This window comes from Meleagris gallopavo, chromosome 1 (genome assembly GCF_905368555.1).
Source record: "Meleagris gallopavo chromosome 1, MGAL_WU_HG_1.1, whole genome shotgun sequence".
Lineage (NCBI taxonomy): Eukaryota > Metazoa > Chordata > Aves > Galliformes > Phasianidae > Meleagris > Meleagris gallopavo.
This window is the reverse complement of record NC_139404.1, coordinates 190,614,119-190,629,254: the sequence shown is the minus strand read 5'-3', so window position 1 is coordinate 190,629,254 and position 15,136 is coordinate 190,614,119. Positions and strand designations below refer to the sequence as shown.

The 15,136-nt window shown below is 41.5% G+C and overlaps 1 protein-coding gene across 1 annotated transcript in view; it reads right to left on the bottom strand.

The window, feature by feature from the left end:
- Positions 1-4,680: 4,680 nt before the first annotated feature.
- Positions 4,681-15,136, bottom strand: part of RSF1 (remodeling and spacing factor 1) — a 57,756-nt gene continuing 47,300 nt past the window's right edge. Inside the window, exons 14-16 of the mRNA XM_085216481.1 lie at positions 13,749-13,972; positions 11,633-11,824; positions 4,681-9,840 (exon numbers count right to left, since the gene is read on the bottom strand). Of these exons, the coding sequence (XP_085072607.1) occupies positions 9,275-9,840; positions 11,633-11,824; positions 13,749-13,972 (982 nt within the window). The 3' untranslated portion in view covers positions 4,681-9,274. The remainder of the gene's footprint in view (positions 9,841-11,632; positions 11,825-13,748; positions 13,973-15,136) is intronic.

Below are 15,136 nucleotides of genomic sequence, written 5' to 3'. Positions count from 1 at the left end.
AGTGCCGGCGTTTGTCGGGCCGCTCTGGATTCGACTCTATGGTGCCGGAGGGCCATGCATATGCGTCGCCATCTTGTGGCCGATCCGGAGGGGAGGGGAGGGGAGGGGAGGGGAGGGGAGGGAAGGGAAGGGAAGGGAAGGAAGGGACCTTCAAAGATCATCTAGTCCAACCGCCTGACCACTTCAGGGCTGGCAGAAAGTTGAAGCATCTTAGTGAGGCCATTATCCAGACACCTCTTGAATGCTGACAGACTTTTCCATCAAAATACTGAATGCTTTTCCTTCTCTGGATTTTAGTGGTCATAATTTTGGATAGCAAAATGCCCCAGCAGCATAATCTGGAAGAAGAAAATGTATGAAGAAACCAGGGGCAATGAGAACACCAGTGGTTCTTTCTGAACATTCTGCCACTCCTACCCATTTAGGATTCTAATTAAACAAATAATTACTCTTCATTCAAATAACGACCTTGACAGAAATCAAAGCAACTTCAGTTGGTAAGAAATGAGGAAGCTGAAGCTTCTCAACCATCTTCACGTGTGTTGTGCCAAGACAGTACAGAAATCCTTACCCAGAAACAGAACCGAGCAATTTGTCCCTGAAACCAGACAGCAGCAGCTGGTGGGGTGAGGTGCAGGTGTATGAAACGCCCATTCACCACACTTGGTGGTCAGAAATCAGCATTTCTGCTCACTCATCCCTCGTTCCCTGACTTGACAGTCCAATCTGCCATGGAGATCTATAGCTCTTCTATACCCAGCTGAAAATTGTCACAGATCCTTCCAATGGTTTTACATTAATCTTTCTGAATTGCTCGAGTTGAATTAAGCCCCTGTGATGGAGTGATACAGAGTTCATTTCTCCTCCTGCACACAAATGTGTTTTTCGTGTGTCACGGACCACCCTTCCAGAAGAGGACAGGTAAAAGTGTGGTTTAAGCCCAGTTTGGGAAATTGCTTTTGAGGCTAGGAGGAAAAAGCCACATTCTCCTGGTTTACAAGGTCCATCTACTTCATGCCACAGTGCCAAGTCTTGAATCTTAAGGGAGTTTAGCACGAGTAGGCAGACATTCCTCTACGTTCACAAATGAAACAGAACGGCACCATTTGAAAACTCTTTTCCTCAGCTTTAAGAGCTTACAAAGGCAACTTAGGATTCACCCCCACACTGATGAGTGAACGCTGGATGTCCAAAAGGTTTAGAGCCAGGAGGGATCAGCCAGCACCCACCCAGAGTGGCAAAGAGCCATCTTAGGACAGCACACAGGGCTCACCATGCCTGATTCTTTCCACTGCTTGCACAGCAGTTCAGCATTCAGTGCAAGATGATCATCATCACACTCAGTCCGTTGAAAACACAAATGTAAAATTTTGGTATTTCATTTCAAGGAAGAGGATGGAGCTCTCATCACTACAGGAATGTACCGTAGCCTGGCTCTGACCACACCTGCATTGGGAAAAAAAAAAGGATCAACAGGCTTCCATGATTAACGCTGAAGAAATCACACTTCTCCCAGTTCATGCTTCTCTCCCTGATTTCTTCCAGTTAAGTTACATGCTGTTGTCAGTGTTCATTGCACAGAGCTTCTCTGCTAACATACATTTAGTCTTTATTAAATAAAGGAACCTAGCTCCTCTTCTTAGTACCACATGGAAACCTCAGGGATGTCTGCTAGCAAAGCCTAGCAGAGGACTCCACTGGCCATGCCAGGAAGTACTGCCAAGTGGTGGATGTGCCCTCACCTTCAAGAGTTCACCACTGCACTCCTATAATTATGGCACTCCCCTGGCAAATAAAAAACATGTTGTAGTCTCAAGCAAATGCTGAATTCCATCCTCGCTCCTGGATTTTGTCAACTGACTGCAACATTACCCTGAAGTCAGATGTAAAAAACGTGCATTAAAAATCATTAACAACTGCGAGAACAATTCCATCAGGTCTTCCTCACTGTCAGTCAGAGCTGGTCAAGGAGAGGAAAACTTGATTTTAACAAAATTAATGCCAAACATGAATTCTCCATTCCCATGGCAGCCATTGAGCCACTGCTGGAAAATCACAGCAGCCATTTCTTGGTGCGTATGTTGAAAGAAATCCCTCCTGCATGGGCACAGGTGACCACCATTAAAGAGCACTCGTTGCTTCAATACACATTATACTTTGTACATCAAGTTCTTTCTTTTTTTTTTTTTTTTATTATGACAATTTACATGTCATATTTATATGAAAGAAATGACAGTAGATATTATAACAAAAACATTATGAAAGAAAAGTTACACAATTAGGCCTACAAGCTATAAAATGGCTTCAGGCCCAGCTTATACACAAAGAGTTCTGACCAGACTGTAGTGAGACAACGCTGAACAATTCATTAACAAAAATATTGGCACCAGCCTTAACATTTTTTTTTTTTACTTCATTTACAAGGAATACAGTATTTAAACAGTTGTGTACTGCAAATCTAAAAACATGAGCTGTTATTAAACTGCAGTTAACCCTTTGAGCACTGAGGCCACCATGACTTCTGTTTTAAAAGGTTTTAATGCATCGTGTTTCACATGCATGTGGTATTTCTGGCGAGGGGGGGAAGGACAGTGAAAGCACCACCCAATTTATGTGCAACAATGACAATTCCAGTTTTTTCAACATCTCTCTCCCCACCTCCCACACACACAGTGTGCGTCCCCTCGGTCCTTTCCCTTTGATATTGTAGGAAGTCACGATGGAAGAGATTTAAAAATCAAGGTTCAGGACTCTGAAATGCACTGGTTAAGCTCTGCAAAGAGCTCGGCTTGCAGGACTTCTAGAGAAAGAAAAGAAAAACGAGGCCGAGTGTGAACGAGACTGATGTTAAGGAACTCCAGCTTTCTTTGTGAACATACAAACAGCACACAGGAGTAAGACAAGACTGTATTTCGTGTAAGTATATCTGAGATTTTAACCCATCCGGCAATTTCGATCTAATTGTCTCAGAAATTGGAGGACAGCCATTCTGCTAGCAATTACCTGGTCTGTGCTGTCTGGGACAGTGAATACACCCAGTGCTTGTCTAGCATCTGCCTAAAACTCTGCTCCTATTTGAGAACCATCATGCATACTGACAACGGTGACATTAAGCGTTTGAATCAGTTGAATGCCATCTCATGGCTGCTGATTCTATCTATGAAGCAGGGCTAGCAACTAGCAACCTGACTGGCATGAAAAACAAATCATGTTAATGCGGGTTAGGGGGAGGAGTACCATTTTAATGAATATAGCATAGGCATAAGATACTGTACAAGATTTTAGAGTCCATATAATGAGTATGAAATGGAAAACTAAACAAGGTATATAGCTGTATGGTTTGATTTCCTTTTCTACCACTAACTTGAGTAGCAGATCTGTTAGGGACTTTTAACTAACAAATGGTGCACTGGTAATGAGGCCTATTGCATGTTTTAGTAAAAGGACTTTATCCCCTCAGGATCATTTAAGTCAAGTTCTGACAGACTAATCTAAGTATCAGTAATCAGTTTAGTTGTGTGGGACATAAGAAGAGGAACAAAGGACAAAGGAACCTGCGTGGACTCCAACCAACATCCCCAAAGGCAAACATTGTCACAGTACTCTACGGACCGATCCTAATCTTCTCCACGTCCATGCTGTGCTGGTGGAACCGCTCCCTCAAGGAAAGAGACCGTGAACAGCTTTTCCTGTTGCTCTGAAGGTCATGATGAGAAAAGGAGGGTGTCAAGATGATTCTCTTACACGGAGACCTTCCATTTGAGATACAGTCTTTAAAGGGCAAATCAGAAACAGTTTTTAGGCCTGTCCGAGACCCATCTTGCAAATTGCAAGGGCTTGCATCCACATTTTTCCATTCCGCTTCCCTCCACCCATTCCCCATCTCCTGTTAATGGAAAGAGCATTCCAACAGCAGGAGAATCCAACTCGGTCTGCACCTGGGGAACCAGTGAGACTGACTATACACAAAGTGCTGCCAAGTGCACAAAGTAAACCAACTGAAGGAATAGAGCAACTCTATCTTTCAGTTTTCCTTAGTAACCTTTGGGGTTATATGCAGCAATAGTAGATCTATTTGCAGACACACCTGCCTTCATTAAGCACGTGTCCTCTCTAACTTCTGTATATCATCATCCCCCTCTCCTGATCACAAGCTCAGGTGCGGAGTGTCAGCATTTACAAAACGATAGTCAAAAACCCAAGCTGTAGGACTTGCTTTTAATCGCAGTTATACCTGGAGCCTTTACACCACATCCTCAATTATAAAAACTTCTTACCTACTTAAGAGTGTCCTATTCTTTCCCCCAGAAGCTGTACACATTTCTTTTTTAAAGTAAGTGTCATAGTAAGCAATATACATCTTCTGCAATATACAAAATAAGTTAAATTATTTCAAAGCATTGGGACAAACAACTCCCAAGCACACGCTTTTGCCATTTGGAACTATCTCATTGAGTTATACCTAACCTAAAATAAGAGCTTGGTAAATGATGCACATTTTCAGAAATGACCAGTAATCCTCAGTACCCCGACTGCTGCGTGTCCAGCTTCAGGGGATAAGTATTTCTGAAGCCAAAGTGTTCCGTGAGGTCCCCAACTCTACAGCATCACAAAGTGGTCACTGAGGATCTGAGGATTGTAATTACTTCAATATATGCTGGATAATAAGTACTGTTTCTGTTGTGTTTTTTTTTTTTTTCCATTTTCTGTCTTCTGACATATTAAGTGATATAGTCCCTACCCCACTTGTTCTAGAAGGGGAGGAGCCAAAGTAAGATCCCAGGAAACGTGGGCTTCATCCCGCACATTTCAGACAGCAGTCCTAAATGCTCCCATAGATTGTTTAAACACTAGATGAGTTGCAGTGCTGTGCTCTTTTTGCATGAATTCCTGCAGATTTCCCCACCATATTCAACAGATTTAGTTTTCCAGAAAGTTACCATTTGAAGATATTTGATATTTTTACATATATTTATACATGAAAGGATTTTATATACCCAGTGAATTGAAAGCAAATGTAAACACGTATGTAGGTGCACGCTGCATGTTGGATGCTTAACACAAGCTTGTAGCATTCACTGCACACGTACCAAAACCAATTCTCAAGGCCCATTGGCCCCAAGGCGTTGCCATTTTGAACTAGATGATACAAATCCCTTGCCACCAAAATTCCTCATTTACTTCTCATTAAAAAAAAAATAAAAAATTGGTGAAAATAAATACTTTGGAACAACTTGCTGAAAGTTTCAACCAGGCCTTCCTACTGCAGAGCATTGAAAACCAAGCTGTAAGCACCTGAAAACAGAGCTCTACAATGGACACCCTGACAATGGACTATTGAAATCATTAAACAGCATCCTGATACCAAACAGTTCAAGTGAGAAACATGAAGACAAATCAGAACAAGGGCACTGCTACCATACAGTTTCTCTTTTCTGAACATACATTTTCACCTCAAGGTTCTTTGAGTGGGACCCCTCAGAGCGCAGGCCAGCATTCAGAAAACAGCAGTGACCAGGAAAGAAGCCCACTTCAGTCATCAGCTCCCACTGCATGAAGAGCAATCGAGACGTTTCAATCCACAGAAATCTCGAGGTGACATATTTATACATGAGCAATTTAGAGAAAAAGCATCTCTGTTTTTCTTAAGCGCCATTAGAACAGAGCAGTCCTTTCATTAAATAAATCAGGAAGATACAGTAATTTTATAAGGTAATTTGACATGTAGGAAATATAAGAGCTCAGAGAGTTTGTTGTTCAGTACTCGTCTTTCTACAGGCTTTCAACATTAAGGGTTTTTTTTGGTATCTTAGTGATGCTGTTTTCCATTTTTAAATCGAGGTTTAGAAGATTCAATAACTCAGACAGCAACTGCAATGAAATTTTGCCTTCTTAATTCCCCACCCTTCTGGTTGGATTAACACTCTGCATTCCTTAGTACAGAGCGGCTGTACTTTGCACAGCACATCCTATGCTCATGGCAAAGCCATCCTTCATCTTTGTGGCACCCAAAAACATCCATCTCTCAACACAGTTTATAGTTCCTTCCCTTCTCCAGTGCTTCTTAAGACTCACACAGCCCACAGAAATCAGTTCACTTTCTTCCTCATCAGTTATACTCTGAAGGATCTGCAGTTAAAAAAGACACAGCTTTTGGTGTCAACCTGTGTGCAAAGAACAGCTCAGCCAACAGGTGCTCCTTCTTCTGCTGTCCAGTCCATTGTGTGAGAAACCCCTGGCCAGAATGCATTCTGTTCCTTACACACCCTGAATTTCTGTTAGCCCAAAGCCACACCTGAAGATGAGCAGTCAAAGAGATGTGACTTCTGATCTCACGATGCATACAGAAGAGCACAAGCTGCTAAGGACACAACACCTGGAGGATCCCACTCTGGGATCACATACACGTGACACAACAGCACGAGCCCCACATGGCAGCCAGTCAGCCTTGGTTCTGAAAACATCTTTCCAAACAGATTTACATTTCTGACCATGCTGGAAGCCTTAGACAGGAGAGAAAACGGAAGTTTTAAAATCCTGGGCTCTGTAGAACATCTAGGCAGATTTTCCTTGCACAATATTCCCACTGGGCTAACGGCACCTTGGGATCCCAAGGGATGAAGCCATCCCAGCTACCAAGGGTGACTTCTCAGAAGACAGAGAATTGTTTTGTACAACCGACCAATAGAAAGCAACAACCTCTCTGTCTACATTGGTTAAGCTTGATGCTCTTGACATAAAATTCAGTGCTTCACTTCTGCTTTCTGGTCTTCTATGTCACTCCCGAACACAGTGCTCAATTTCTTCCTGGTTGGTATATTTGTATTTTAACTGCTTTGTATTTTCCTACATTCACAATGACTCACCCACTACATATCCAGCATTTGGGGCTGTCTACAAGCAAGAACGTTTGCTATGGCACTGATCAGACAGGAAAAGGCTCCATGTGGCAGCAAAAAAGGTGATGGCACTGCCAAAATAAATGAGAAGTCACTGGTTGCACAGTGTTGCTGCATGGGAATCAAGACAGTTTGCACTGCAAATATTAAAAATGCTTAGCAATTATTAACATTAGAAAGTGGAAGCCATATGTTCTTGCTTGTTTTAAAACACAAGTATATTAGAAATGTAGAAGCACTACATTTATGCATCACCTAGGCAAAGAAAAACATTGTAGTAGCTAAAATGCTACATACACTTACAAGAACATTCTAAACCCTGTTTTAATACCTGCTTGTGAAATCTGTTAACATTGATAAGGTGGAAAGATATTTAATCTTTAATGATGTTCAGTTCTCATTTAGAAAGCGCGTGATTTCTCTTTTTTTTTCTTAATCACAAGCTTGCTTAGCACAGCAGGTAATGAACGAGTTCTATCTTTCTTGCAGCTCTGACGATTCTGGTTGTAGATGTGCACTGCTAGAACCCAATCGAGTAACAGTCACGGAGTGGTTCTGATTGAACTCGTGCAGAGACAGGTGGGGAAACAAAACCAAGACTTTCCAGGCCAGAAGTAGGTATTTTTGGATCTAGGTATTCTAGAGAGGTATTTAGTAAAGGCCTAATGCCGGTTTTAGTAGAAGAAAACAGAAGTGCTTCATGACTGACTAGGAAATACAATATAATGGAAGGGAATCAGGTGGGGCAGGAAAGGAGAACTCACTCCTCAGTGGCAGCAGCAGTTTCGGTGCATCCATTGCCGGCAATGGACATCAACACCAGTCAAAAATCCAAATCTCGGAGCAAAAGGAGTAACAGATGTGACCTTTTTGGATTTCAACGTTCGGCAGATCTTTTTCAGCTGTGTGCTACAACATGTACAAATGCTACAGCCTGCATCTTAATTCCAAATGAAGAGAAAACTCAACACTACCCAAAGCAAATTTCAGCTCTGCTCTTTCTTATGTGCCCACGTTTGTTGGTTTTGTTTGTAGTCTCCTTTTTTTTTTTTTTTTTAAATGAAAGCACATATCACTTCAGGCCCACTCCAAAGTTGATGAGACGTCTTGGAGTTGAGTGTTTTCTCTCAGAAATACTGCCTTCTTGAAATCAGTTTGGTCACATGACAATTATTAAAATGTATTTTAAGAAAATTCTAATGGCCAAAGGCCAACACTACATTCAAAACCTGCTAATACATCCAGGCAGATAACTAAAATCAAAACAAAAACACACACAAACCCCAAACAGAAAAACCTCCAAAAGGAAAACTGTTCCATTTGTTTACTTCAATTTGAAGTAGATACTAAGGACATGAATGGACCAGTCACGGTTTATTGGAAAATCCCTCAATCCTCTGATGCGCTGCAATTCTGTGGTCAGTGCAGTCTGTACAGACACATTCCATTCCGAATACTCCAACAGAAGGTGAAACCCAAGTGGCCAGGCAGCTACTGCAGGATTCTTTTGTCTGTAAAAGTTTACAGCACGTCAAGATGCCATCCCGTTTACAGACCAACTTCACATCAATGCGTCCTCCCACTGGACACCGTGTACAGAAGACCATCTGATAGCTTTGTAAATTCATTGCTAGCGTGTTTCAACTGTCAAAAACTTCATTACAGTACACTTTACTGTACAAACACTTTAAAGGATGTTTATTAGGAAAGTCTGCAAGTCATAATGGATAGTAGAGTTCTTGTTTATGGTACCTTCTCGGCCTCTAGTAATTCTGTTTGCCTCCAGTATTAAAATCAAACTGCTTCCATGAAGGTGATTACTAATGAGCTATGGCATGTTAACCTACAACTCACAAAATGCGACAGTACAGACGTTAAATTTGAGACTGTCTGTTAAGTTGTAATCTAAGTTGTGAACATTTAAATATAATATATATCTCATATGAAAAAGCTAAAGCACAAGTGCTTCTGCACCCCGCCCACCCCTTGAGCCAAACCCACCCCAAATTTCGGTTTGGGCCCTGACCGATTTGGAATGCTTTCTTAGGCCACCCATTTCCACAAATTTGTATGCACTCAGGAAATATAAAGCCAAAAATATACAAATCTCTTGTTGTGATAAGGTTTTTGTGAGTGAAATTACCCAGGACCATGGACTTGGAAGGAGAAAGGGGGGTAAGAGAGGGAATTTACAGCAATTCTTCTTCAAAGTTCAAAACTGGTCACTTCACAGAAAGACTGCAGGACTGGTGAAATTCTTGCTTCTAAAAAGTGATACTGTAGTGGAGAGTTTTCTAGGAAAAATAAAACAGCTTTTAATAACTGGCCCGCTGGTATGAGCTACCGTGGAATAAATTAGCACAAAAATGGAAGTCTTATAACTGTTCACTGTTACAGACGTAATCAACAAGGTCAGTCACTCTCAAAAGTTCATCTTCATCTTCCTCTGGCCCTACCACTTCCTGCCCACTCCCCGTCCCATTGGGCGCCAGGCTGGCACTGGCTGTGCTGTCCTTCGGGGCTTGGGTCTTCTCACTAGGTTTGCCAATCAAGTTCTCAATGGTTTTACCTGGGCTCTGTCCGTTGGTGGAAGGCAAGTCCACCAGGCTGTAGTCCAAAGGGCTCTCTACTTTTCCTACGTTATCAAAGTCATCTTCGTCGTCACTTTCTATCCGGTAGCAGTGCTTCTTGGTGTTGTCTTGAGGAGCCTGTGGTGCTGGCAGCTTATTTGCAGGGCTTTCTGCCTCATCGTTAGCATTTTCGCAGTTATCTTCATCGTCTGTTTCAATTCTATTGAGCCGTTTGCGGACAGGCCTCTCTTCATCTTCCTCATCCTCTCCTTCCTCAGAGTAGTCATCCGTACTTCGCCGACGTTTTCGAATCAAGCGCTTCGACTCTTTTGTGGAATCGTCATCTTCGGAGTTCTTGGATGCGTAGCTCTCTGGAATAAGCAGCAGACTTAAAGCCGTTAGCAAATCTGAGTGCATGCAAAACACTTACAGTCCTATTTTCTAATGACTTACACTCATCAAAACGCCATCTTTCTCTGTTTCTCAACAACACACAGCACACACTTCCTCAGTCCCCCAACCATGTCAAAACGCTTGCATACTTCTCATGTTCTAAAGAAACTGCTCAAATAGCAAAGTCCAGCAATCTGTTGGTATTCTGCTCTCAGCTTGAGCATTAGGGAGGCTTTGGAGGCCTGTGCTAGAAGTTAGAAGTGCTAACTATATCAGGAATAGCACAACTTTACAGCCTTCCAGAAAGTGAGGACCCTCTGCAGAGCCAGGAGTTGGACTCAGTGATCCTCAAGGCTGCATTTCAACATGGGATATTCTATGCTTCTATGAAATAATGGCTGCACTACCTTCAAAAAAATATATATACATACATATACATGCACACAACTTACTATCTTCCCCCCACCAAATTCTACAGGACTTCTTTCAAAGCACATGAACACTGTTTGAATGTGGCTGGAAGGCTGCTGTCCCTCAATGGAAGGCCTTTTCCTTGCAAACTGGCTTAGGTGAAAAAAGACTAACTGAAAAATCAAACACCACTGGCTTTCTCCTTGCTATTTCCACTAGAAATGCATGCAAATTGTCATTTTTAAAGGTATTATCAGTGTAGGTTCAGGTTGCTGGAGACTTTGTCAGAGTTCCAGTATTTTCAACGTAATTACATTTCCAGTAACTGTTACATACTTTTTACATTAGAACCGTGGGAAACTCATGGAATGGTACTAAATGGCATTGGGTTTAGTATGCAAAAAGCCAGTACCAAAAATACCTGAAGAAATGGGTTTTCATGTACAAAAGATACCATCAATCAGGCATTGTTTAAAGTCACAAGTGCAGGTAGCAAAGAAAAAGTCAGCCACCATATAGCAGATCGTGAGCAGACAGCCTATATATCCTATTTCTGAGAACAGACTGTATACTCAAGAATGAGATCAAGTTTTCAAGATACCATATGGTTGCAATACATACTTGCTTCCCTTCATGGAAGAGGATCCTGAAACATTCTATAGACTCAGGCCAGCACTTCCAAAACTTACCTACAGGTGCCCTGACACCCATTGCAACCTGTAAAGCTCAGCACATCTCAGTGCTGAACAGATGGTTCTCATGAGCTGGGCACCAGAATTCAAAGGACCCAAAGCCAGTGGCTGTGTTTGTACAAGCTAATTTTGTATTTAAATACACATCAGTGGCTCATGGAGTGACTGACAGTACTGCGAGCAGGTTTTCTGTTACATCATACACACCTGCACTGATTGCAGCACCTTCAAACAGGAGACTGCATTGGAAAAGGCTGAACAACCACAGAGGAAGGTAGTAGGGTGGCATACCGATCTATGAAAACAATCAGGGCACCAGAAGGCAAAAAAGAATCTTTGAGCATTCGTGGAGAAGGCTTTGTGGCCTCTTAAACAGAGAAGTGGCAAAACAGTGACATTAATTACAGCTTTGAAATGCCACCACTCATTGCCAGACACAGTAAAGTCAGACCCTGTGAGGCCAGAGCAGGGACAGTGACTCTGAGAAATAACCATAATGGCACATCACACTGTACCTGCGGGCTGCTTCACAAGGAAACAAGATTCTGAGAAACACTAAGGAACTCTAGAAAGAACATTTTCTGGGCATCTCTGAATTATACACAGTTTTCTCCTTAGGCTAATGCAGACATACAGCAGCTCCTGCAAATCAGACTGTGTGTTTTACCTTCACTATCTGAAGTGGAGAGCCTGCGTTTATGAACTCTTCTTAACTCCTTTCCATATCGGACACTTTTCTGAGAGCCATCGCTTTCTGAATCCTCCTTGTAGTTCACTTGCCTCTTCTGATTCCTTCTTGATCTTCTCCTCCTGGTTTCCAGGTAATCATCATCACTGTAATCTGTGTAATCACCACTCTCTGTACAGAAGAAAACAGCCGTGTCTGTTATTCCATTAAGACAAAACTGCACTATTTAGATAAGCTTTAGATCAGCACAGATAAAACCAGGCACATTTCCAGCACAGGAGAGTCTCAGCCATCACACCTCATTAGCCTGACCTATCTAAGGCTCACGCATCAGTTCTCCCTTTCACTGCCAGCAGCGAATTGCTTACTTTTAAAAAACCTTCTCACAAATCCTTTTTCATCAAACTCCCCCAGAGCAGGTTTTCTTCCCATGTTTTTGCTCCCTCATATCTACTGGTGCCAAAGATGCTTCCTCTACAATTCCTGACAGTTGAAGCAACCTGAATCAATGACATACACACTATCATTTCCAGGAAAGCCCCTTCTTTTTTTTTTTTTTAAATTTAAATGCATTGCACTCTGCTCAAATAATTCTTAGAACAGGTAGATGAATAGAAACAACAAAACGAGAATCCAGGTAAGATCTGACTTCAGAGTATTAAATCATTTACAACAAATCTAGGCTTAAAAGTTCACTTACAACAAAAACTATGGAGAAGAAACTTACCATTATTTTCAGTTCTTCCTGCACTGGACTACTGCACCTATTGGCTTTGAGAATTGAACGTATTTACATTTTAACAGTTAACATCAACTCTGAGTCAACTTCTGCTGCTTTTTCACTGAGCTGTGCCAGAGGAATTATCCTAATATCACAGTACATTCCTATATGCAATCCATATTGTTCTTAAATTACTGACTGACACCAGGGACAGATCAAAGCAGCAATCCTCTTTACCTCCTAAAATGTTACAGAAAGGGTCACAGCCAGGCTTTTTCTGGCCCTCAGAAAAAGCTCCCATCTCTGGAGACTGAAAACAAAGCCACTCACAGGGAACATTACTTCTTTAACTCAAAACAGAGCTCAGGCAGGATCCTGAGGACAGCAATAGGGGTAAAGAAGAACAGTTATGCAGTTATATATCTAAGGAATTACGTTGGAATCAGTGAGGCAAGGCTCTACCAACCAACACTTTGCTGCAAAAGTAAGAAAACTACACTGCATTCAGCGTTTCCTCTTCCTGCTCTTTTTTAAAACAGGATGCTTCTGATGGTACAGAATGGGGTTCTGATCTTCTCGCAGATACGTGTTCACAAAGGAACAGATTTGCTTGTAGGCATTACAGAGTAGATGGCCAAATTCTTTGGATCTTCAAGGTTCTGCAATTATCTTCATTACCAACTGCTCACATTTAGTGCAGTGATGCATTCAGGACAGGAAGACAGCAATTAGTGCAAGTGCATGTGGCTATCTTGATCTGTTCTTGCATTAACCCTCCTTTTGGAAGCCAGTACTTCAAATCAACCTACTTCAACATGATCCTGTCTACATTCAATGAAAACATTTACCTACAACTACAATTTGCAACAGATAAAACATTGAAAAGGTAAGCTCTGAAACACTGAATGCCATACAAAACTGACAGCAGCTGAAGGAATTAGTTTTCCACACAAAGTGAGGGAAAATGCTTCTTTCAGAAGAGGCTTTTTCAAAGTTTCTCAGGAGATGTTTAAGTACATAGAAAGAAGAATATTTCTGCCTCCATCCTTTGTATTCCCTGCAATCATGTTCCAAACAGACAGGTACGTGAGAGCTGAAATTGTCCACAAAGGACACGACATAACAGGAGCATACATTTAAATACAGACTGATTTTAAATGCCAAGAACCTAGTACTCAGAAACAGTTTCCTTTAGAACACTCACAGCAGAACAAAGCAGCAAACAGCTTTACAGAAAGGAAGCAAAAATGACATACACATGACCAAAGGAACCAAAACCATTAGCATCCATGTCATGACAGGAAACTGAGACTTCCACTCTTCCTCTCTCCAGCACAAAATATTCCATACATTTAAAAGACCACTTATACTCACCAGTTTCTCTGCTTGAATTGTCCTCGGAATCTTCATCTTCATCATCTTCAGAGTATTTTTTCTTGACTGTTTTCCTTCGTAACCGCCTGCTTTGCCTCATGGGCCTGGAGAGATGTCTCCTGGATATGCGGGCACAGAACTCGGAATCGCTGTCTTCGTTTGATGGTGGATCATCTTCACTTTCGTCCAGATTTTCCTCTGATATAACAAACTCATCCTGAGATCTAAAACAAAGAATCGAAACATTACCTCCATGAGCCTACCTCTGTTAGGTGCAAAGCAGGCACCTAACAGAACTGCACAAATCTCACAGAAATGATGTGTACTAAAGATCCAGAGCGAGCAAACTGCCATCACTGACATGGAGTTTCTGTTTTCTCTTGGAAGACAGCTTTACAATGCATGACATTACACAGCGGGTCAGAACAGTGGGTGGATATGAATGTTACAGCAAAATGTGACCATAGGTGAGATTTAAACTGGATAAATTCTGAAGTGTTCACACTTCAACGTAACACTTGCATAGCAATAGCTCTGCATAAGCATCACTTCTGAGGGAGGAAAACACGTTCTTTTTTTAAAAAAAAAACAGTGGAACACTGCAGGTGCACAGCCACTTGCATTTGGTTGCCAGCTGAATGTAAATCCCAGGATAACATTCAAAAGGTATTCGGCAAAGAACTGAGTTGAAAATGCTTGAGCATAATTTAACAGACCTATGTGCTATTAATTCCAGAAAACTTCCAAACATTCCAATCATAGGTTGGATATTTTTAGCATGTTTTGCTCGTCTATTCACCACGTCATTGAAAATTCCTTAACATGGTCATATGCAAAAAACAAAGCTCTAGAGATATTTACATATGTTGTGTAGGTCACCTATAAACTTTGTACATTGACTGTTCTACTGGGTAAAGCTTTAAAAGCTTTAAAAGCTCAACTATGTTTCTTCATTGAAGCATTAAGAATATCTAAAATTATTATTTTTTAACATTACGTGTTTCCCAGTCTGAAAGATTAGAAATTCCAGGGAAAAATAATTTCAGTGAGCCAAAGCAATATTCATTCAGTCTCTAAAGCTTTGCATAACACACATTTGTTTTCTGCAGTGTAACCCTCTTCTTTGGCTGTGTTCAAACCTTATCTTTTAGAAAGCAAAAGGCAAGAGCTGATTCCAGAACCCAAAAGTCAAGTTTGGTATGCTGGAGAAATGGAGAAATTTTACTTTTCTGATTTCAAAATGGCAACCAGGCCAAATAAAGATCCCACAGAACAGGACATATTTTCAGAAGAACAACCCGCCTCACTTTAGCTACATCTTTGGTAAGGATGGGTTTTGCTTAAGATGGAGGTTGGATGACTGCAGCACGTGGATTTGAAGTATAGTT